The 24,864-nt window shown below is 40.8% G+C and overlaps 1 protein-coding gene across 1 annotated transcript in view; it reads left to right on the top strand.

The window, feature by feature from the left end:
* Positions 1 to 24,864, top strand: part of TMEM156 (transmembrane protein 156) — a 68,816-nt gene that overhangs the window by 38,255 nt on the left and 5,697 nt on the right. Inside the window, exons 3-5 of the mRNA XM_017883745.1 lie at positions 2,009 to 2,272; positions 7,105 to 7,224; positions 9,624 to 9,707. Coding sequence (XP_017739234.1) covers positions 2,009 to 2,272; positions 7,105 to 7,224; positions 9,624 to 9,707 — 468 coding nt within the window. The remainder of the gene's footprint in view (positions 1 to 2,008; positions 2,273 to 7,104; positions 7,225 to 9,623; positions 9,708 to 24,864) is intronic.

The following is a 24,864-nucleotide window of genomic DNA, read 5'->3' as shown; positions in this document are numbered from 1 at the left end:
CACTCTGTTGATTGTTTCCTTTATGTGGTCTTTCTACCTGGGCTAGTTTGGGTGTCTCCACATCATGGTGGCCTTAAGGTTTTGGACTTATACATAGTGGTTCAAGGCTCCAGTATGAGTGTTCTGAAGAGCAAGATGGTAATTTCTTTGCCTTTTCTGACTTAGTCATGCAGTGTCACTTCCTCTGCACTTGATTGGTTGTGAGCAAATCACAAACCCTCCCAGATTCAAGGGAAAATAAATTATTTATTTATGTATTTATTTTTTTGAGATGGAGTCTTGCTCTCTCACCAGGCTGGAGTGCAGTGTCATGATCTTGGCTCACTGCAGCCTCCCCCTCCCAGATTCAAGTGATTTTTCTGCTTCAGCCTCCTGAATAGCTGGGATTACAGGCACGTGCCACCACACCCAGCTAATTTTTTGTATTTTAGTAGAGACGGGGTTTCATCATGTTGGTCAGGATGATCTCAATCTCTTGACCTCGTGACCCACCTGCCTTGGCCTCCCAAAGTGCTGGGATTACAGGCCTGAGCCACCGAGCCTGGCTGGGAAAAGGAATTATAAGCAAATTACAAACGCTACCAGATTCAAGGGGAAAGGAATTAGATTCCTTAATGAGCAAATGGTGAAGTTTTAGGGTAACATGTGTGTTATGGATTGAATTGTGTCCTCTCAAATTCACGTGTTGAAGTCCTAACTCTCAATACCTCAGAATATGACATTATTTGGAAATAGGGTCATTGTAGATGTAGTTAAGATGAGGTCATTAGGATGGGCCCTAATCCAATATGACTGATGTTCTTACAAAAAAGGAGAAGTTTGGACGCAGAGACGTGCACACAGGGAGAATGACATGTGAAGATGAAGGCAGAGAGCAGGATGATGCATCTCCAAGTCAATGAATGCCAAAGATTATCAGCAAACCACCATTGGCTAGGAGAGGGGCCCAGAACAGGCTCTCCCACACAGTCCTCAGAACAAATCAACCCTGCCAACACCTTGATCTCACACTTCCAGACTTTAGAACTGTGAGACAAACTTCTGTTCTTTTTTATTTTGTTTTGTTTTGTTTTTTTGAGACAGAGTCTTACTCTGTTACCCAGGCTGGAATGCAGTGGTGTGATCTTGACTCACTGCAACCTCCACCTCCCAGGTTCAAGTGATTCTTCTGCCAAGTAGCTACACCTACAGGCATGCGCCACCATGCTCGGCTAATTTTTGTATTTTTAATAGAGATGGGATTTTGCCATGTTGGCCAGGCTAGTCTCGAACTCCTGACCTCAGGTGATCTGCCTGCCTTGGCCTCCTAAAGTGCTAGGATTACAGGCATGATCACCGTGTCTTGCCCAAACTTCTGTTCCTTAAATCCCCCAGTTTATGGTACTTTGTTATAGCAGCCCTAGAAAACTAGTACAGTGTGGAATGGGAAATATTGTTGTGACCATATTGGTCACACAATACAGTCTGTCCCACAGGTCACTGGGGAAATGTGTGTATTTTCTTTGAGATGCTCCAATCCTATTCCAACACTACCACTACCATGATCTTAAAAAATATAATCACCTTATTAATTATTTTTAGGTTGGCTGCAGTGGCTCATGCCTGTAATCCCAGCACTTTGGGAGACTGAGGAGGGAGGATCCCTTGAGTCCAAAAGTTAGAGACCAGCCTGGACAACATAGCAAGACCCAATCTCTACAAAAAATAAAAAAAAATTAGCTGAGCATAGTGGCACACATCTGTAGTCCCAGCTACTCAGGAGGCTAAGGTGGGAGGACTGCTTGAGCCTGGGAGCATGAGGCTGCAGTGAGCCGTGATTACGCCACCGCATTCAAGCCTGAGCGACAGAGTGAGACCCTGTCTCAAAAATATGTATATATTTTTAGTGTAGCTAACTTCTTGTTTCTACTATCTTATATAGAAAGGAAGAGATTTAGTTTTCAATTGTATGTGTTTTCTTACTATGTATTAATATTTTGCAAATAACATTTTCTTAATCACTTTCTAGTTCTTATCAGGAGAGGATCAATGGAAGTGAAAGCAAATGACTTTCATTCACCTTGTCAGCACTTTAACTTCACTGTAGCTCCTCTGGTTGACCACTTGGAGGAATATAACACTAACTGTCATCTAAAAAACCACACTGGAAGATCAGCAATCATGGAGGATGAGCCAAGCAAGGGGAAATCTATAAACCATACTTGTAGAATCATGGAATACCCGAACGATTGTATACACGTTTCTTTGCACCTAGAGATGGATGTAAAAGTAAGTTTTAAGGAAACTAAAGGGAAAAGGCGTTATCTGATATAGATACATAAAGTTAAGTAAGGGCTATCACATTAACTGAAAGCCAAATAGCTGAAGAATTTTACTGATGAAATAATATAGCCTGAAATAATGTTAGTCTAGTTATCTGTTTATTTTTCCTTCAAAGTGTGCCTTTCATGGGGCCTACCTGTAACCTGAGAAAGAAGAGGCATTTATGTGTCACAATTTGAGGAGCACTAGAAAGACCTTCTGCCCCAGAAAATGCTTTTCTTGTTGTTGCAGTGGGGTGGTGGTGGTTGTTTGAGACAGTGTCTCACTCTGTCGCCCAGGCTAGAGTGCAGTGGCACGATCACAGCTCACTGCAGCCTTGACTTCCCAGGCTCAGGTGATCCTCCCACCTCAGCCTCCTGAGTAGCTGGGACTACAGGTGTGCACCACCACACCTGGTTAATTTTTTGTATTTTTAGTATAGACGGGGTCTTGTCATGTTGCCCAGGCTGGTCTTGAACTCCTAGGCTTGAGCAATCCACCTGCCTTGGCTTACCAAAGTGCTGCGATTACAGTCATGAGCCACCACAGAATAACTTTGAAACATGCCTATTTTCTGTGCATGAAGTAATACCACCGTATTTGTGTACTAAAGGGAGGCATTTCTTTTAAAATATAAATATCGGCCGGGCGCAGTGGCTCACACCTGTAATCCCAGCAAGAGGCCGAGGTGGGAGGATCACGAGGTCAGGAGTTCAAGACCATCCTGGCTAACACGGTGAAACCCCATTGATACCAAAAATACAAAAAATTAGCTGGGCATGGTGGCATGTGCCTGTAGTCCCAGCTACTTGGGAGACTGAGGCAGGAGAATCACTTGAACTCAGGAGGCAGAGGTTGCAGTGAGCCGGGATTGCGCCATGGTACTCCAGCCTGGTCAACAGAGTGAAAAAATATATATATATATATAATATGTTATATATATATAATATGTTATATATATAATATGTTATATATAATATGTTATATATATAATATGTTATATATATAATATGTTATATATATATAACATGTTATATATATATAATATGTTATATATATAATATGTTATATATATATAAAAGCACATTGTGATATGCTATTAAAGTTTTGTTTTGAGTTGATTTAACATGTCCTGTCTTTGACCTGAGAACCAGGCCTGGATGAAATGGGAGTTTGATGTAATGCTGTGAAGATAGGGTGAGGTATAGATTAGGCACCTAGAAGAAAAAATAGGAGATTAAAAGGCAAATCTTACGTACTTGCATATCTTAATTCTGTTTAAGGTTGGTTAACTGCCTAGTTACCCTATTCCAAAATACCACAATTATTCCTTTCTACTAAGCAGTATGCCCTACTTCACCCAAAAAATCTATTCCTGAAGAGCATCTTTTGATACATTCATTTAAGGGTGCCTGCTGTATGCTAGGCAGTGTGTCAGGTATTGGGATGGTGAAGTTAGATGACGTGAAACAATCTAAAAGAGGGCGACCCCTCACCTACACCAGCAAGTGCCTTCCAGTGCTGCAGGTGCTATGGGAGAGTAATTTGCTGTCCTTTTTGATATTCCAGACATGCGGAAGCCTTTCAGATTGCTTTAGAATGCTTTCCTAGAGCTTTAATTATTGTAAAGATAATGATTTTCAAAATATTACTTTCACTTTAAAGCAAACAGAAATATACAATGTGCATGCACTTTTAAGATAAATGGTGAGACTTCAAAGAAATTTCTCCTGTGACTAAGTTTTCCCACAGCCCTATAACCTCTGCAATTAGGGGTCATTTCAAGGTGTGTGCATGTGTGGGAGCTGGAGGATCTGAGTAGATCTGAACAGAAGGATCAGTGCCCTCTGACTGAGGAGTGAATGAGTTGGAAAATGAACTCTGGAAAGATTGCCTAGAGAAGGTGACTGTAGTGAAATCTGAAGGGTAAAGAAGTTTAGATTATAGACTTCAAAAATATTTTTTCAATGTACATTTGTAAATCCATCTAACTGTATTTTACATTTTTTCTAAAATAAAGAAAAAAATAAGCACTTCCATAATAATAATTTTAAGATTTTGTGTGTGTGTTCATGGAAAAAAATCCATAAATTCTAATAATAGTTAATTATAGTTAACAGCTTTTTGGTGTCCACAACTCAGAAAGATAGCAGTGGTGCACAAATATGTGCTCTTGTATTCTGCAAAAAGCGTATTCATTTTGCCATGTGTAGAAAGTTAAAGGTGGCTGGGCATGGTGGTGGCTCATGCCTGTAATCCTAGCACTTTTGGAGGCTGAGGCGGTTGTATTGCTTGAGCACAGGAGTTCGAGACCAGCCTGGACAACATAGTGAAACTCAGACTCTACAAAAAGGATGAAAATAAGCTGGGTGTGGTGCACACCTTTAGTCCCAGCTATTTCGGAGACTGAGGCAGGAGGATTGCTTGAGATAGGGAAGACAAGGCTGCAATGAGCTGTGATTAGGCCACTGCACTCCAGCCTGGGTAACAGAGTGAGACACTGTCTCAAAAAAAAAAAAAAAAAAAAAAAAAGAAAAGAAAAGAAAAGGAAAAAAAAGAAAGTTAAAACTTTTTTCATAGTTTACTCTTCTGTGCAAAAACTAATTTGATCTCGCTTAAAAGCCTTCTCAGCTGGGCACGGTGGGTCACGCCTCTAATCCTAGCACTTTGGGAGGCCAAGGTGGGTGGGTCACCTGAGGTCGGGAGTTCGAGACCAGCCTGACAAACAGGAAGAAACCCCGTCTCCACTAAAAATACAAAATTAGCCAGGCATGGTGGTGCATTCCTGTAATCCTAGCTATTCGGGAGGGTGGGGCAAGAGAACCCCTTGAACCTAGGAGGCGGAGGTTGAAGTGAGCTGAGGTCGCACCACTGCACTCCAGCCTGGGCAACAGAGTGAGACTCCGTCTAAAAAACAAAAAACCAAAACCAAAACAACAACAACAACAACAACAACAACAACCAACTTTGTATTTTTGTGGGAGTAGAAGGCTTCTTCATCAGGGGGTGAAACTAAATTTAATCCAGTCTGGTAAATTTACTCTAAGACAATAATTTAAACTGTTCCTTGATGTTCCCCCTAGATTTCCATCTGTTTCCCCTTGCTCCTTTCCAAGAAGCCTGCAGGGATGGGTGGGCAGCACAGGACTCTAGGAGATACACTCTTCTGAGATCATGCTGGTGGCTGCACTGGCTGGTCTGGTCTCCATCATGCGTCTTGTGCTATTGTAATATGAAGTTGGATCTGTTTCCATAGCTTTGTCAGTGCCCAATGACACCTTGGTCTTTGGACCCATCCTGACCGTTGCTGGCACTGCCAATGTTCCCTGCCATTTAACTTCATGCTTTTATTTTGCTGCATGAGGAATGCAAGCCTGGCAGCTGAAGAGCATGGAATAGCCTTGAGGAGGCTGAGCGCTGCCATCCCAATCCACCTCTGCCCTTTTTCTACTTAGCCGCCTCTCTAAGTGAATACTTAATGCCTATTTAGTGTACATCCGGGTTCCTGTAAAGGGGACACCCAGGTTATGAACCCCACAAAGGCAGTTTATTCCAAGAGTATAAACATGGTATACATTCTGCTAAGGTGAATAAGTACTAGCTGTGTTTTGTATGCAAAGAAGAGTGTACACAGGGTGGGCTTAGGAAGTCCGTAGACAGGCTGGGCGCAGTGGCTCACGCCTGTAATCCCAGCAGTTTGGGAGGCCGAGGTGGGTGGATTGCCTGAGGCCAGGAGCTCAAGACCAGCCTGGCCAACATGGTGAAACCCTGTCTCTACTAAAAATACAAGAAACTAGCCGGGTGTGGTGGCGGGCACCTGTTATCCTAGCTACTTGGGAGGCTGAGGCAGGAGAATCGCTTGAACCCAGGAGGTGGAGGTTGCCGTGAGCCGAGATCATGCCATTGCACTCCAGCCTGGGCAACGAAAGCAAAACTCCGTCTAAAATAAAATAAAATAAAATAAAATAAAATAAAATAAAATAAAATAAAAAATGAGTCAGTAGACAGTTGTATGTTAGCTATGATGAGGCCATCCTTGCGTGAGTCACTGATTCCTGGTTCTACTGGCCAGTGTGTCTTTATGAGACCATGGGAGACCATGCTAAGCTATTGCTGCATGGTGACCGTCCTTCCCATGTTGCCTCATTGTCATCTGAATGAATAAGTTTATACCTGAATCCTTATTAAGTTTAGGCCAGGACAACTACGTTTAATTAACGCATGCACTTGACCTATCATTGGCGTGCAAAGCACTGTATTTACCGCCTATTACCCTGTGGAAAGAGGGTCTGATTATTCGTTGTCCTTACCACTTATATGCCTCAGACCAGTCCTTTGACTGCCTGCCTTTCTCTTTCTTCCCCATCTTCCTTGTACTCACTGCATCTTTGTTGATTTGAGGACATAATTTTGGGCTGCCTGGCTCAGGGTCAGAATCATGAATTGTAAGTGGCGCTGGTTCTGGGACTGCTATGTTGTGGTCTTACCCTAGTTACAACAACATTACAACTAACGAGGATAGTGAAACTAATATCAGCATAACCTGTAAGTGAAATGAATCCTAGAATTTTGGAACCAAATGGATACCTGGAAGCTACCTGCTCAAGTTTTCCCATTTAATACCTTCATTTAATATATCAAGAAATAATTCAGGAGAGCTAGTGACCCTGTGACAGTGATGGTCATAATTTCAGCTTTTCAGTTCAGGGCAGAATATGTTGTAGACCTCGGCTACTCTGCCACATTGCCTTTTACCTGTTGAATAATTTTACTGGGTTTTTACAGTATTTTTTTTCTTTACAGATATCACTTGTTCCATGAAGATCACTTGGTATATTTTAGTTCTATTAGTTTTTATGTTTTTGATCATCCTCACTATCCGCAAAATACTTGAAGGCCACAGAAGAGAGCAGAGGTGGCAGAGTAAGTATAATCCCTGTAGTGCCAAGGAACTCCTGATCTCTTCTTTGGATTTAATTTCCTTTTTAGTTCAATTTAGCATTTCTTGTGTACCTACTGTGTGTAAGTGGCGATTCTAGGTAACCCAAGGAATAAAAACATAGATAAGACATAGTTCCAGGATGCAAGGAGCTTCATTCATCTTTCTTCTACTTGGGCAAGTGAGTAGGAGAGGAAGAAAGACTGGGTGAATAGGCAGAAGCTGATGGGCTGGAAGTTGAGCAGGGCTTATTGGAAGTGAGGACAGAGAGAGAGAGAGAAGAACAGGAAGTGGGGATAAAGAATTTCAGGCCGGGCCTGGTGACTCATGCCTGTAATCCCAGCACTTTGGGAGGCCGAGGCAGGCGGATCACCTGAGGTCAGGAGTTTGAGACCAACCTGGCCAACATGGTGAAACCTCGTCTCTACTAAAAATACAAAAATTAGCTGGACGTGGTGGTGCAAGCCTATAATCTCAGCTACTCGGGAGGCTGAGGCAGGAGAATCACTTAAACCCAGGAGTTGGAGATTGCAGTGAGCTGAGATAGCGCCACTGCACTCCAGCCTGGACAACAGAAAATGTCTCAGTCTCAAAAACAAGAATTTCAGAGTTGGAGATCCTGAGCAGAGTGGCTGTAGGTGATGAGTGTGAGGCAAGTCAATCTTTAATAAGCATGGGGGTATCAGATTTTTGGTAGGGCAGATCTAAAAAAATTTAGAAATTAGGAATCAAGACAGCAGGAGCTATGTTAAAAATATTTAATAACTCATATGACCTAGGCACCCACCTATCGGGATGGACATTGATTGTAAATTACTGGCATGATGCTACTGGTGTGTACTCATGCAGATACTGGCTCTACTGGCATGTCCCCATGCATAAAATGGATGACTATCAGGCCCAATGGACAGTTCATAATATGAATAGCTAGTCTCTTAAAGACAGTGCAAAATGTGTCACTATGAGAACTGGCACTAAGAATAAATGGATTTATGTAAGAGTCCTGGTACTACCACTTACTAGCTATGTGACATTAAGCACGTTATTTAAATTGTGTGAGCATCCCTTACCTCCTCTGTAAAACAAGGATAATCACCACTACCACACAGGGTTGAGGTAAGGAAATAAAGAGAAATTACTTCCAAAGTTTACCACAGTGTCTAGTGCATAATTAGTTTTCATTAAAGGACAGCAGTATTGTGGTGGTTGTATGATTTCCCAAGGCTCGTTCCTTCTTTACCAGGCAAGGCTGTGTTAGCCAATTCAGTAGGCAGAACAAGTGGTTGCCTCTAGGTTTCAGTAAAGTTGCGATTAATTCTTTTGACCAAGTATTTGTTGCAGGTATTTTTGAGAGCAGTTTCATATCAAGTGTTATCATTGATACCTTAGTAATAAAGCCTTTTGTGCTGTGGTTAATAATGTAATCAATACTGTTTATTTGTGGAATAACCATTTTCAGAGCGTTTTCACTAGATTCTTAAAGTATGTAAACAGGATATATGCTATTTTTATTTTATAGATAAAAATCCCCTGAGACTCAGAGAGGTGAAGTGTTTATCCAAAGCTGTACAGCTAGTAAAATGTCAGAACTAAGATGTAGGATATTTAGTTTTGAAAATTCTATTATTTAAAGTAAATGTGTGTTATTTATAAATAGTGTATAGTTCTGAGTTTCTTGACCCATTTTTCCATATGAAAAGCTATAAGCAAAGAGAGATAGAAGTGAGCTGGAAAAAATGCCTAGAAGGAGACCAGTAGTGGGGAGTCAAATTAAATTCTTACAAATATCTGCCCAAATGACAGACTTAGTGATTTTCAAAGGCTTGCAAATCCAAGCATACAAAGTAATAAAAAATGTCGCACTACTTAGGACATTATGTTATTGAATATTAAATATACATTAAATATTCTTCACATCATATCTATGTATATAATAAGATAAATAATATACTTTTCTGTGTATAAGCACTGTCGCTCTTTTTTTTTTTTTTTTTTTGAGATGGAGTCTCACTCCTTCACCCAGGTTGGAGTGCAGTGGCACGATCTTGGCTCACTGCAACCTCCACCTCCTGGGTTCAAGTGATTCTTTTGCCTTGGCCTCCCAAGTAACTGGGACTACAGCGTGCACCACCATGCCTGGCTAAGTTTTGTATTTTTTAGTAGAGATAGGGTTTTACCATATTGGCCAGGCTGGCTTCAAACTCCTGACCTCATGATCCGCCTGGCTCGGCCTCCCAAAGTGCCGGGATTACAGGCGTGAGCCACCACACCTGGCCGTGAATGGCTCCATTCTTTTTGGTAATCCTTTGAACCAACAAGGGAAATATGTGTTAACAATGTGCTTTTTTATCACCTAAATACTTCATTTCTTTTCTGGGAATAGGTCATAGAGACAAACCTACATCTGTTCTCTTAAGAGGAAGTGATTCGGAGAAACTGAGAGCATTGAATGTGCAGGTTATTTCAGGTAAGTTCTGTAGCATGTCAACAAAACAGCACTCAGGAAATTCCAAAGCTTCGTGGTTTCACTACAGAGTAAACTCAAGATCTGAGATCTGAGCTTATGTAAATTAGCCTTGTATCTAGAATCACAGAGCTGTGGGCAAATGAAATCTAGTTTAATACGTCTTATTATCAGGGGACAGTAACAATCTAAACTATCTCCTTAAATAATGGAAAGTTCGCTTAATTGGCAAGAAGAAATTCATGTGAGTAGGCAGAGGAGAGAAAGCAATAGGGATAAGCCTTAGATTTATTTTTAAATGAGACAAGATACCATTATTCCCCAGAATTGCAAGAAGTAATTGCAGAGTGGGCATGACTTTCGCTGGAGCCTTCACTTAGCAGAGGGTGTCATTGTGTAAAGAGAACTTCTAATAGCCCCAATTAAAAAGCCCCCTGTCCTCTCCTGAGAAACAGAAATGGAATAAGGGAATTCTAATTAGAGCAGGGAAGGGGGCTGTTAGCACAGATGTTGTGGTTCAATCTCTTTCTTCTAATTGTGAAGCCTCCTTTTGGATTCAAGCTGTCAAATCACGTTAAAAAGAGAAAGAGGGAGAGTGTGACATGGACAAAGGCCTCTTCTTCAGCAGAGAGAAATAATATCCTTGACCGTGAAAAACCACAGAATTACGAGTCCTGTTAGCAAAGCTCCTTGTACACAGAAAGCGAGCAGGCGTCTTTGTACTTTGTGCGAAGTTAGAAAAAAAAGCAAGCTTCAAGTCTGGTGTGTAAACAGTTTTCAAAAATGGGAGGATGCCAAACAAACCTCCAGTCCCCCACCCTACAGCTGCATTGGTAGCAACATAGAGATTTGCACCACATTTCACTGGGGACTTTGTTCACCCTGGGCTTTTGTTAGCTATTTAAATTAGCAGATACACAGAATCCTAGCTTGAATGCACCTAAGGAGCTCAAATATTTTAAAAATGTAGACATTCTACCTGGCATTAGCAGTGAAATTATTGAGCTATGACTGATAATAAGCATTAACTAAATAATCATTTGACACCAGTTAAATGTGGGGTAAGTTGATGAAAATTTTGTCTAGTCAATGAAAATTTTGTTTGATTAATACATTAAAAGCCACAACGTTGTTTTAAATGGCAAAATTAATTTTAAAAGGAGAAAATGCATTTTCCCTGTGCTCCCCTCTTAATTAGTACATGTGTCCAAATATGAGGAATGTTTTAACACAGTTCTGTGGGGCTTTTTGGTCACCTTAGGAATTCTAGTGGTTTCTGTTTTCAAGTCGTAATTTTGAGCACTGCAGTCTTGTCTAAGAAAAAGTCCATAGTTCCCCTGTCAACCCATATAGTCAAGGGAATCACAAATTTTAAGTACTAGCTAAGCACAAGACTAACCTCACAAAGTTGTATTTATGAGCCTGTGAATTTCATCCACCAAAGAAACCTGTCTTAGCCATCCTTTACCTTTAATAGCGCTCACTAAAAATCCTCTGGCTTTATTACCAGGCATATAATATTAATGTTTAGTGTAGGCCAAGGGGTGATGGCCTTTTTTAAATCCAAGAACTCTTTTGAGGCTTAGCATCTTAAAGAGAGAAAGAGGCAGTCTCTTTCTTATTTGTGTTCTTTTAACCTAAATGCAGTCTTTTCCTTCCCTATTATAAGTTGCTTTTCTGAGCGAGAAATGGAAAGGAAAGTCTCCCTTGAGTGCCGTTTTTAAGGCCTCTCTTTGTAGTGATGGATTATAGGCAGCAGTGAGAATGTACAGGAAAAATGTGTCAGCATGGTTCTCTGGAGATGCAGTAACGTGGGTAGAAAAAAAAATGTAGTTCAAAGCAGTGGTGACTGTGTGTCACATTCAGCAGAAGCAGCTTGTTGTTGACCCTAGCCACACATTCCAGGATGTCTCTCCACTTGTTCATGCATTTAAAAGTGAGTATTGTTACACACACACACACAGAGAGAGAGAGAGAGAGAGAGAGATAAATGGGCTCATACCTCCAAAAGAAGCTTATTCATCCTACAAGAGAGAAATAAGGAGAGGTTACCAGGACGCAGGCACCACATTGTGCCTGGCACGTTCTAGGGGCATGGTGGACACTGATGGAATAAATGCATCCTGCTGCTGTAGAAAGAGATGTCAAACCAAATCAAATCCCCATCTTTTATATGTCTCTAATATTTTCCTCCTTGCTTTGAGAAGTGTGAGAGCTTATGTTTTCTGGCTGGGCATTAATCTACTTTCCATATTATTCATTTATCGTCTTCACACAGGTGATCTCTGTCTTATTTATCTGTGGATTGTTGTTGCTAGCACAATATCTGGCACTATAAAAGCTTATTAAATCTCGTAAACCCTAAAGGGAAATGAGTATAAAGTAAAAAGAGAGGATGAGCAAGAAATGAGTCTGAGGGATTGGGAAATATGACAACAAATAAAGAGACAGAGTAATTACAGGGCATAGAATTCTACTTTATTAAAGAAGGCATAGCATGCTTTGTAGAAGGGCTAAGGATATCAAAGAGTCATAAAAAACATTGACTATCTTGAAGAAGGGATTTTGAAAGCTATGCAAAAGTAACTCTAGGCCGAGTGTCATGGCCCATGCCTGTAATCCCAGCACTTTAGGAGGCCGAGGTGGGAGGATCACTTGAGTCCAGGAGTTCAAGACCAGCCTGGGCAACATAGTGAAACCCCATCTCTACAAAAAATAAACAAAATTAGCCAGGCATGGTGGCACATGCTTATAGTCCTGCTACTCAGGAGGCTGAGGTGGGAGGATCGCTTAAGCCTGGGAAGTCGAGGCCGCAGTGAGCTGAGGTCACGCCACTGCATTCTAGACTGAATAACAGAGCAAGACTGTGTCTCAACAGCAACAACAAAAAAAGTAACTTTAAAACGTACTCCTCGAATCAGTGCTTAATGGGTTGACCATGTTGGGAAACCAAAGCCAGGGGCAGGAGGAGTGGATTAGAATCTGAATCGCTGGATGCAAATGATAGAAGCCCACTTGACTGACTGCAGAGAGGACATTTATTGGAAAACCAGTAGGTAGCCCATAGAAACGACAGGCAGGCTAGGGAATCTGAGCATGGAAAATAAACTGGCATTAAGGTGGGGGAGGGCAGGAAACCAAAAATACAGCCCAAGTTGCATGTCAGGAATGGTCTGGTGAGAATGCCTTTGCTGGTGTCCCCCCTCTCTGAACTGCTGGGGCCACCCCTCTGACTGCCTTGCAGCTTTGCATCTTGCCTCAGGATTGCAAGCTCCAAGGAGGGGTGTTAGGGGAGGCCATACAGTGGTACTCTGGGTGCCGGGAAGCAGGCAGAGGGGATAATATCTGCCCTTCTGGCTTTCTGCATACTTGTCATCACCCCTGACATGTCCACATGCTGGACTGTCAAATAAATATCGACAACATCAGGTTTCCGGGATCAGAGTTTCCATCCACTCCTGCTGCATGGGTCAGTGAAAAGTTCATTTCATATCTCTCCTATATGTCCATTAAAAAGAGTGAAATCCTTAAAACTTGAAATTCTTCACCATTGTATTAGTCAGAGTTCTTTAGAGGGGTAGAACTAATAGGACAGATGTCTTTGTAAAGGGGAGTTTATTAAGGAGCATTGGCTCACATGATCACAAAGTGGGGTCCCACAATAGGCCATCGGCAAGCTGAGGTGTAAGGAAGCCAGTGCGAGTCCCAAAGCTGAAGAACGTTGGAATCCGATGTTTGAAGGCAGGAAGCATACAGCATGGAGAAAGACGGAGTCCAGAAGACTTAGTCAGTCTAATCTTTCCACGTTCTTCTGCCTGCTTTCATTCTGGCTTCATGGCTGCTGATTAGATGTGCCCACTCAGATTGAGGGTAGGTCTGCCTTTCCCAGTCCACTGACTCAAATGTTAATCTCCTTTGGCTACACCCTCACAGACACATCCAGGAACAATACTTTGCATCCTTCAATTCAATCAAGTTGACACTCGATATTAACCATTATAACCATTCAGTATTTAACCAATATTTATTGAATACTGACTATGGGCCAGCCATTATACTAAGCATTGGTGTTATAGTGGCACATACCATATGCACGGTCCCTGCCTTTATAGAGCTTCCAGCATAGTTAAGGAGATTCTACCTGTGGTTGACGTAGGAGAAGGGAAACTAATATCTCATTAAGCACGTTCCATGTGTTCTGTACTTTCATGCACATCATTTCATTTGATTTCAAAAGAACTCCATTTTCTTCCTGATGAGAAAACTAAAGATAAGAGAGTTTAAGTAACTGGTTCATAGCTGGCTTCTAACAGAGCCAGGATTCAAACTCAGTTCTGTCCAACTGATGCACTTTCTAGCATGCCATGTAATGTCAGTAGTGAGCTGGGAGACTGGGGGTTTAAGCCACACATCAAAAGTCTTCCTGCTCTTTTGCATTTAACACCGTAAACTGAGACGAAACATTTTCTCTATACAAGGTCGTAAGAGCTTGTGTGTGACAATGTGAGTCATCCTCATCGTGGCATTGGCTGAAATTTTCTTGCAATTAATGTGGGTGGGTTCTGAGGGAACATGAAGCAAAAGAAAACAGAGTTTTATTGTGAGAGAGAATTACTAAATGTCAAAAGGAAGTGGATGACCCAGTAATTTATATTACACCAAAATAAAACTAATGGCAATGTAAAATTATAATTTGCAACATGTTTATGGCCGGTATAATAAAGACTAAGCAGGTTTAAACTTCCCGCAGATGAGAAGATAAATTACTGGTGCCAGATGTCCTGCAACCAAGCAAGATAACATGAAAATTTAATTTTTACTTGCTTAACTATCTCGTTTATGACTCTTAAAATACAGATTTAGGTTCATAAAACAGGAAAGGTTACAGCCATCTGCTTGGTTGCAGAATGGATCAAAGTGAAGAGGATGATTCTTTTTGCAGGAAGAAATTCACAAATGTGAAGAATCTATAGGCGGAATAGGATGATTTATTCTAGTCATCATTGAATGCCTTTACGTGACAGGCATTTATGCCAGGTCTGGATGAATTGATGGTAAAACATGTGCACATAAACATCTCCTTCATCTTAATATAGATTGTCCCTGCCTGAACCATCCTGCCTCTCCTGCCACCCCCTACAAACCTGCTCCCCTCCCACCCTAACATTGGCTCATTAGCTCCCATCCTTCCCATCTGATCTTGGCTTAACTAACAAAGTTGTTTCAGGCCTCCTGGACTAGGTCGATTCTCCTTATGATACACCCTCATAACCCCAGACATATTTCTTTGCAGCGACAATCACTGTTGCTATTTTACATTTTTGTGTTATTGTGGTTTGTGTTATTATTTGATTAGTGTTTCTTCCATGAGCCAGTTGGCTCCTTGAGGTCAAGGACACTATCTGATGATACTCATCACTGCATCCCCAGCTCATAGCGTAATGCATATATATGGGCACATCGTAGGTACCCAATAAATATTTGCCAAATAAATACAATTCTACATTGACTGTGTTGAAAGAATGACTGCTGCTGTCTTACAAAAGCCTTTCACATACTTTTACCTCTAACTTACAACTTTTGATTATGCCTATCCAAAATAATAAAAAGAAAATGGTTAACCACTTCATCAGTTTTATCCTCATGGAGTATTAAAGATATCTGCAGTGTGAATTAACCAGAAACTGGATCAGTGGCTCAGAATATTGGCAGCTGTCAGTTCAAGATGATTTTTTCTTTTTAGTTAATTCTGGAAAATTTTGCAGTCATTTATTTTCCACCCTCATTTTATCTTCACATTGACTAGACTTGGAGCAGATGACTAGTTTTAGGATCATTGTTAATAACAGATGGAACTTTGAACATGGGATGAATTTGGCACCTGGAATAACAGAAATCTATTTTAAGCAGCCATAATTGGTTCTGTTAGCCCTAAAAGGCTACTCGCTATCTTGGGCTTACAGAAAACTGCCAATGTTTTTATGTGATGAAAAGGTCAGAATGATGTATAGCAATATTGAAGTTCTGCATTTCTATGGTGATAAGGAGACATAATTAAGACTGGAAAGTTTTTTGAAGCCAGATCACAGAACTGAATAAAAATCACTAAACTGTCAGAAAATTTGCACAGCTGTCTTGGCCTAAGTAATCTATGGAGATTAACCTGAATTCCTTCATTTTTGGCGAAGCTCTTGTGAGGAAACCCAAGTACTTCGTGGATAATAGTTTAGACATTTATTGCCATAGTTTCCACAAAGAGTCATGATGGCTGCATCTCCCAAAGTGTGACGGAGAAAGGAAGGAGCTAGGGGCATCATTTCCAAGGTCAGCTACCCATAGGCCTCCCCTGCTGAACATATATATGGCTCCTACTAAATTCTGTGCATGCCCCCTGGGAGGGCTTAAAAGATGCTGGTGAAAATATTTTTTGTGCTTGATAGTGCTTTCTATTTTTCCAAGTGTAATATATCAAAATTCACCATTCTCATCTCATTTTATCCTTACCTTTATTTTCCTCCTTTTAGCCTCAAGGCAGCCACACTAGCTTTGCGAAAGCCACAGGGAAGTGATCTTGGTTGCACAGGTGTCAGTCCCCACTGCCAAAACTTTGAATGGGACGTGTGGGGCAAGGCCAGGACCCTGTCAGGATTGGCCGCTTGGCCGCTGCTGCCCACAAGGCTGCACAGGGGCCTCAGGTCAGTGAATCTATCTGGTCCAGTGCTTCCCTTTAGGCCTGGGGACTTAGCCTCCTGCAATGGCAGCACATCAAGAAGGATCCATTGTATAATGCAGTTCACACCAACAGGTTTATTAAACCTCAAGGCCAGTACATTAATCCATAAAGAATGATACAGTTGAGAGAAATACAGACCAAACGCTTCTGACAGCAAACGTATTTTCTCTCCCAAGACAGATCCATGCGGGAAGTCAAATCACAGCAAAGAGTTGTTGGTTAGGTCTTAAAACGCATTCCCTTGCCAGACCAGGTGCAGTGGCTCACACCTGTAAGCCAACATTTCAGGAGCCTGAGGTGGGAGGATCCCTTGAGCCTGGGAGGTCAAGGCTGTAATGAGATGTGATTGTACCTCTGCACTCCAGCCTAGGTGACAGAGCTAGACCCTGTCTCAAAAGAAAAAAAAAATGCATTCCTTTGGCAGATAGCTTGAGACTTTTCTCCCCATTTTAGGGGTAGCCTGACAAGCTCATTTAACAGAGAGGTTTTAACATTTAACAAGCTTCGGATTGGGAATAATTTTTTTGAAGATGAATTTGTGTGTCTGTGTGCAGATCGTGTGCTGATTTTATAGATTAAAATCAGGGGACCATTTTATTTTTCTTACCCCGAAATCGTGGGTGGCCCTCTAGAATTGCTCCTTGAACTGCCTGAACCCATGCCCTGTTACTGAGAAAAATGAGGCATAGAGGCGTTAAATGATATTCTTTTGATCATTCAGCCCATATTTGTTGAGTACCTATTATGTGTCTAAGGTAGGTTCTGGGGAATAAAACAGTGCCCAGAATATAATCTTTGTGCTCCAGGAGGCAGACAAACGAATAATTACAACAAAGTTGGGTAAGTTCTCATTTGGGAAGTGGAGGGCACAGAGGGACATATACTGTGTGATCACCTAACCCTATTTACTCCTTTTTGGTATTTTTTAAAAAGTTACGTTTGGCTTTCCAATATAATAACCAAGTAAAATGTAGCTGAACAAGTAGTTTTGGAGATAAGAGCATAAAAAAAATGGATGAGGCAAATTCCCTTAGTAGCCAGGAGAGGCTGACTAGGATGAGGAAGTTTTAGATGTGCCTTCATGGTGGGAGATGGACCTTGTCTTTGACATGAAAATCATCAGGACCAAAGTAACACCTTGCAAGTTTCCTTTGCTCAGTGGGAATCAAAAGTTACTTGGGAAAGATGAGTTGAGGTTAGATACCAGATATCATGGATATAAAGCACCTTTGAAAAACGATAGAAATCTTTTTCTAAAAGAAGAAAGAGAAGAAGCATCCAAGGGCTGCCTGGGCATGGTCAGGGATAGTGTGATAAGGGCTTTATTTGAGAGCATAAGGCATGGAGTTTTATTTTTAATCAAAGTTTCTACTGCTGAGAATCCATTTTGTTCACTAGATTCAGCCAGGTCAAAATTCAGACTGGGATTAAAAAAAATTTTTTTTAAGGCTCTTTGAAGTTTCTGAAAAGAAGTCATAGAAATGTTTGTTTCAGAGATTTGACAAATTCATGAAAAGACTGCTGTGAAGCTTTGAAATATTTCTGACTGTTCCTACTGCCTTAACTAGTGCTGGTGAATTAATATTATGTGACAGAAATTGTATTTCCTATGTAGAACTAGAAAACATTTCTACCCCTTTTAGCTATGCTGAAGAAGGCATTAAAATGACATATATCCTACTTTTTTGCCTTTTAATCAACTTTTAGAAGTTTTGCTATTACCATATAAGTTACATGACTTTGGATACTGAAAGAAGCTGAAGATAATGCCCCACTAGAGAATTACTTTAGCCATCATTTTGACAGGCAATTGCTTTCTGTTGTAAATCACAGTTATGTTTTATGCTATAAACACCAGCAAACCAAATGAATAAGCAAATAATCAGCGGTTTGGCTTTTCAACCAAAAGAACTCTGTTAATTTCCTTGGATAATTATTTAGTTTCATGAACAGGCTCTTTTGATATCTTAACCTTTGTAAAGAACAATCTCATCTGGGCACGGTGGCTCAAGCCTGAAATCCTATTATTTTGGAAGGCCAAGGTGGGCGGATCACTTGACGCCAGGAGTTTGAGACCAGCCTGGCCAACATGGTGAAACCCCGTCTCCACTAAAAATACAAAAGTTAGCTGGGTGTGGTGGTGCATGCTTGTAGTCCCAGCTTCTCAGGAGGCTGAGGCAGGAGAATTGCTTGAATTTGGGAGGTGGAGGCTGCAGTGAGCCGAGATTGTGCCACTGCACTCCAGCCTGGGTGACAGAGCGAGACTCCGTCTCAAAAAAAAAAAAACAAAACTCAACAACAACAACAAAAGAACAATCGGAAATGTCAAATTGTGGGTTATAAGATGCTTTGTTATTTGCATGGTAAATTCACTCTGAAGCTTTAATGTGCGTCAGAATCAACTTGGATGTCTATAAAAATCCAGGCTTCTAGGCCTCTATGAAGAGAGATTCTTAATTCAATAGATCTGCAACATGCATTTTAAATAACTACCTCTGTTGATTTTCAGGACAAGGGTCTGTCGGTCACTGTACTTACTAGCTTTCTGTTGTTGTGTAACCAATTACCACACATATAGTGGCTTAAAACAGCACACACTGATTATCTCATAGTTTCTGTTGGTCAGATGTCTGTGTATGGCTTAACTGGATCTTCTGCTGAGGGTCTCACAGGCTGAAATCAAGATGTCAGCTGGACTGCAATTCCATCTGAATGCTATGCATCTATGCTCACTCAGGTTATGGGAAGAATTCATTTATGGCTGTGTCCTGAGGGCCTTGGCGTCTTTCTGGCGGCCCACTGGAGGCCGTCCTCAGGTCCCAGAGGCCACTTGGCAGTCACCGCCAGGAGTCCCTCTCCACAGGCATTTCACAGCATGGCAGTGTGCTTCTTTTTGTTTGTTTGTTTGTTTTTTGAGATGGAGTCTGGCGCTGTCACCAGGCTGGAGTGCAGTGGCATGATCTTGTCTCACTGCAACTTCCCCCTCCCAAGTTCAAGCGATTCTCCTGCCTCAGGCTCCCAAGTAGCTGAGATGATAGGCATGCACCACCATGCCCGACTAATTTTTGTATTTTTAGTAGAGACGGGGTTTCACCATGTTGGCAGGATGGTCTCGATCTCCTGACCTCAGGTGATCCGCCTGCCTTGGCCTCCCAAAGTGCTGGGATTACAGGCATAAGCCACCGCGCCGGCCTGCAGTTTGCTTCGTTAAGATGAGTAGGAGTCTTTCTGACCTCGGGGAGGGTCGTTTCTCTTTTAAGGGATTTTACCTCTTTAAGTCAGGCCCACCGAAGATGGCCTCTCCTTTTATCAATCTGGGTTATTAATCATATGTGTAAAATCCCTTCATGACCTAATCACAGGAGTGAAATCCCATCTGGTTCATGGTCTTGCCCACGCTCAAGGAGAGGAGATTATAATGAGTATTGCACGTCATGGGGATGGGACTCTTGGGGCCATCTTAGAATGGTCCATAGCCATTCTTTTAGAAAGACAAAAATCACAGACCAGGCACAATGGCTCACGCCTGTAATCCCAGCACTTTGGGAGGCCGAGGTGGGGGGGTCACCTGAGGTCAGAAGTCCGAGACCAGCCCGGTCAACATGATGAAACCCCATTTCTACTAAAAATACAAAAATTAGGCGGGCACGGTGGTGCATGCCTGTGATTCCAGCTACTTGGGAGGCTGAGGTATGAGAATCACTTGAACCCGCGAGGTGGAGGTTGCAGTGAGCCGAGATTGCACCACTGCACTCCAGCTTGGGTGACACAGTGAGACTCTGTCTCAAAAAAAAAAAAAAAAAAAAAAAAAAAACACAGACTGCTAGGAACTTCTAGTGTGAGACTGGACTGACAGACACCGTCCCATAGATGTGGTTGGTACTTAATGACAATAAAATAAAAGTTAAGAATGCCAAGGGGACTCAAATGCAATGGATGTGTGTGGAAGAGAGCAGGAGATGAGTGCTGTGGGCCAGGTAAAGATGGCCTCGGGTCTCATTTTCACCTGTTTGTCCTAATCAGTCAAGGGAAGCTCTGTCATTTACCCTTTAGAAGCCTAAAGGGTAAGAAGAAATTCTAACTTTAGTGGTGATTTTAGTTTTTCCATAGACATCCAAGGGCCCTCAATATCTGCTGGAAATGGCCTGTTTATTCCTGCCTCCTAAAGAGTAGTTACTATCTCAATTTTTAAAATCTTCAGGCCAGGCACAGTGGCTCATGCCTGTAATCCCAGCACTTTGGGAGGCTGACGCAGGCGGATCACCTGAGGTCAGGAGTTTGAAACCAGCCTGGCCAACATGGTGAAACCCTGTCTCTACTAAAAATACAAAAAAATTAGCCAGGCGTAGTGGTGGGTACCTGTAATCCCAGCTACTCGGGAGGCTGAGACAGGAAATCTCTTGAACCCGGGAGGCAGAGGTTGTAGTGAGCCAAGATCATGCCATTGCGTTCTAGCCTGGGCGACAAAAGTAAAACTCTATCTCAAAAAAAAAAAAAAAAAAAAAAAAAAATTTACTTTTAATTAAAAAAAGAACTTCAGTTAAAATGTATAATTTTCTGGGAAAAAAAAGTATAAAACCCAACAACAGAAGAAATAGAAAATCTAAATAATTGTCATGGAAGAAATAGAAAATGTGTTCGTTGTCCTTCAAAAAGTAACAGGAAGAGCAGTTCACAGGAGAATGTTACCAATCTCTAAGACATAGGTATTTCCTATGGTATTTAAACTGTTGCAAGACCAAACATATTTCCTAATTCTGTTTTTGAAATAAACATTATTAATGATATTCAAATCCAAGAAAGATTGAGTCTAAAATGAAATCAGCTTGGATGCAGTGGCTCATGCCTGTAATCTCAGGGCTTTGCAAGGCTGAGGCAGGAGGATTGCTTGAGCCCAGGAGTTTTGAGGCTGCAGTGAGTTATGATAGCACCACTATACTTCAGCCTGGGTGACAGAGCAAGAGCTTGTCTCAAAAAAAAAAAAAAAAAAAAAGAAAGAAAGAAAAAATAAATAAATCATTGAGAAATCTTACTTGTGTATATCCATACAAAAATCCTAAATAAAACATTAGCAATCCAGTAGCACAGTTTAAAAATAACACATACACACACACACACACACACGCACTCCTGCCTGATCAAGGGGGCTTATTCCAGGAATTAGAGGACAGTTTAGCATTAGAAAACCTGTTACTCATCATCATATTTATAGAGATAAATGGTTGGTTATACTAAAACACATTTGACAAAATACAATGCATTTTCATTATAACTTCTAATAAAAATAAGATAAATATATACTTCCTTAATGTGATAAAATGATAAAATATATTTGGCTCAAACAAACGAAAACCCCAGAAATATGTTTAATAGGGAAACACTAAAAGCGTGCCCTGCCAAGCCAGAGATTTTCCGAGATGTCCACTACTGCCATTTTATCTACCATTATATTGAAAATACTAGTCAACACAGTTAAGCGATCAGAAATACCAAGTTTCAAAATTGGAAAGAATAGGTAAAATGATCACTTATTTTGTAGATGATACCATTGTGTACCTGGAAAATCTAAGATAATTCCCTAAAAAAATTCATAAAAAAGAAATATTCAGTAAGGGACAGGGTATAAAAATATTTTAAAAATCAATAGGATCCACCTATTTAAACAATAACCAGTTAGAGGATACACTGCATATAAAACAATTATAAATAGATAAAGTAACTAGGAATAAACTTAATGAGAAATTTGCAGGATCTTTCTGAAGAAAACTTCAGTAAAATGCTGCTGAGTGACATAAAAATGACTTGAATAAAGGAAAAGTGTATCATGTTCTTGAAGAGGAAGTCGAATATATAAAGATGCTAATTCTTCCTAAATAAGTAAAAATAATATCTTTTGAAACAAGTTCATTTCAATATTCCTATGAAAAGTAAACTGTGAGTAGTAGCCAGGAAAAAATTGAAATGGAAGAATAGAGGAGAGGTATTCAGTCCATCAAGGTACTGGATTACCAACTGACTGGTATTGGGACGACTGAGTAATCATTTAGGACACAAGTTAACTTAATCAAGATCTCACACTCACATTAGGGTGACTTTTAAATGGATCAATGATCTTAAACATTAAACTGTAAAAGTAATAGAAGAATCAATGCTATGACTCATTTATAACTGAAAAATTGGTCTTTCTAATCATGACGGTAACTCAGAGAAGAGACTCATCAAATTGACTATGTGGAAAAAAATGTACACAGCAAAGAGCTATCACAAGCTAAGATAAAAGACCAACCAGTAATAGGCAAAATTATTTGTAGTTTATCGAGTAAGTAACTAAATCTCTAGTAAATAAGGAGCTTCTAATAATTGAAGAAAAGACCACAATCCAGTAGGCAAATGGTGAAGGATAAGACTGGACTGCCTACAGAAAAGGAAATACAAATGGCTGGCACTTACACACATGAAAGGCTGCTCAGGGTCACTCAGAATAAATTCTTCCGGAAACAGTTTTTTTGTGTGTGAGCCTACTATTTGCCAATAATATTAATAATATTGACCTTCTGGATATAGAAGGCAGTGAATCCCTACCTGCTACTCCCCAGAAAAAAAAAAAAAAAAAAAGAGGCAGGGCATGGTGGCTCATGCCTGTAATCCCAGCACTTTGGGAGGCTGAGGCGGGTGGATCACTTGAGGTCAGGAGTTTGAGACCAGCCTGGCCAACATGGTGAAACTCCATCTCTACTGAAAATACAAAAATTAGCCAGGTGTGGTGGCACACACCTGTGATCCAAGCTACTCAGGAGGCTGAGACAGAATTGCTTGAACCCAGGAGGCGGAGGTTGCAGTGAGCTGAGATTGCAGTGAGGCTAGAGTGCACTGCACTCCAGTGACAGAGCGACACTCCGTCTCAAAAGCAAACCAACAAACAAAACAAAAAGATTTTTGCTTCATGGAGCTTACATTCTAGTGGAAATGCAAATTAAAGCTACACTGAAATGCTATTTTTAATCTATCAGATTGGCAAAAATCAGAAGTTTGACACCACACTCAATACAAAGCACAATAGGAACTCTCATACCTTATGTGTCAGAGGGTAAATTGGTACAACTTCTGGGATAGCTAATTTGGTAGTAACTATCAAAGTTACAAATACATAAGCCATTTGATCCAGCAAAATTATTCCTAGAAATTTATAGATTTACTTATACAGGAGAGAAATGATGTATGTACAATGTTTATTGCTAGAGGGTTTGCAATATCCAAAGATTAGACATAATAGAAAGAGGAGGCTGTTTACTTGATGATACATCCATGCAATGGAATACTGGGGAGTTGTAAAAAGAAATGAGAAAGTGCTATGTGGGAAGATGTCTAAGATATATTGTTAAGTATTCATATGCATATAGTATACATATATTTTCATACCAATTGGGTATGGTGTGAAATGTATATGTATATAGTAGACATATATTTTTTGCCAATTATGTAAAAAAGGACCAAAATAGCATATACATAATGAAAGTATAAATTATATGCACAATGTATATATTATATATACATAGTATATATAGTATATACATATATAGTGTATTATACATATACAGTGCATATATTACATATATATACACATATAGAGTGTATATATGTAGCATGTATATACACACAAACGGATATACAAAAAACTAATAACCTGGACGGGCGCAAGTGGCTTACGCTTATAATCCCAGCACTTTGGGAGACCGAGGGGGGTGGATCACAAGGTCAAGAGATCAAGACCATGCTGGCCAACATGTTGAAACCCTGTCTCTACTAAAAATAGAAGAAAAAAAAAATTAGCTGGGCATGGTGGTGCACACCTGTAATCCCAGCTACTCTGGAGCCTGAGGCAGGAGAACGGCTTGAACCTGGAAGGTGGAAGTTGCAGTGAGCACAGATTGTGCCACTGCACTCCAGCCTCGTGACAAAGCGAGACTCTTTCTCAATAAGAAACAAAAACAAAAACAAAAAACCCCCCCCAAAAACTAATAACCTTGCTTACCTGTGGCAGAAGAAGAAAAGAAAGTAAGAAACTATGTGATGTGGTGGGAAGTGATTTTCTGGGAGACTGGGGAAGAGGGAGCCATTTTCCTAACTGTTCCTTCATAGTTTTAAAATTTTAATCATGAAAGTGTATTCCTTATTCAGAAAATTAAATTTCAAAATATTATTGAAGGAAAATTTTCTAATTAAAAAAATGTACCAGGCCGGGCATGGTGGCTCGTGCCTATAATTCCAGCATTTTGGGAGGCCGAGGCGGGCAGATCACCTGAGGTCAGGAGCTCAAGACCAGCCTGGCCAACATGGCAAAATCCAGACTCTACTAAAAACACAAAAATTAGCTGGGCATGGTGGCATATGTCTGTATCCCAACTACTCAGGAGGCTGAGGCAGGAG

Source organism: Rhinopithecus bieti, unplaced genomic scaffold (assembly GCF_001698545.2).
Source record: "Rhinopithecus bieti isolate Rb0 unplaced genomic scaffold, ASM169854v2 scaffold_13349, whole genome shotgun sequence".
Taxonomy (NCBI): Eukaryota; Metazoa; Chordata; class Mammalia; order Primates; family Cercopithecidae; genus Rhinopithecus; species Rhinopithecus bieti.
This window is presented reverse-complemented; position numbering and strand designations above follow the sequence as displayed.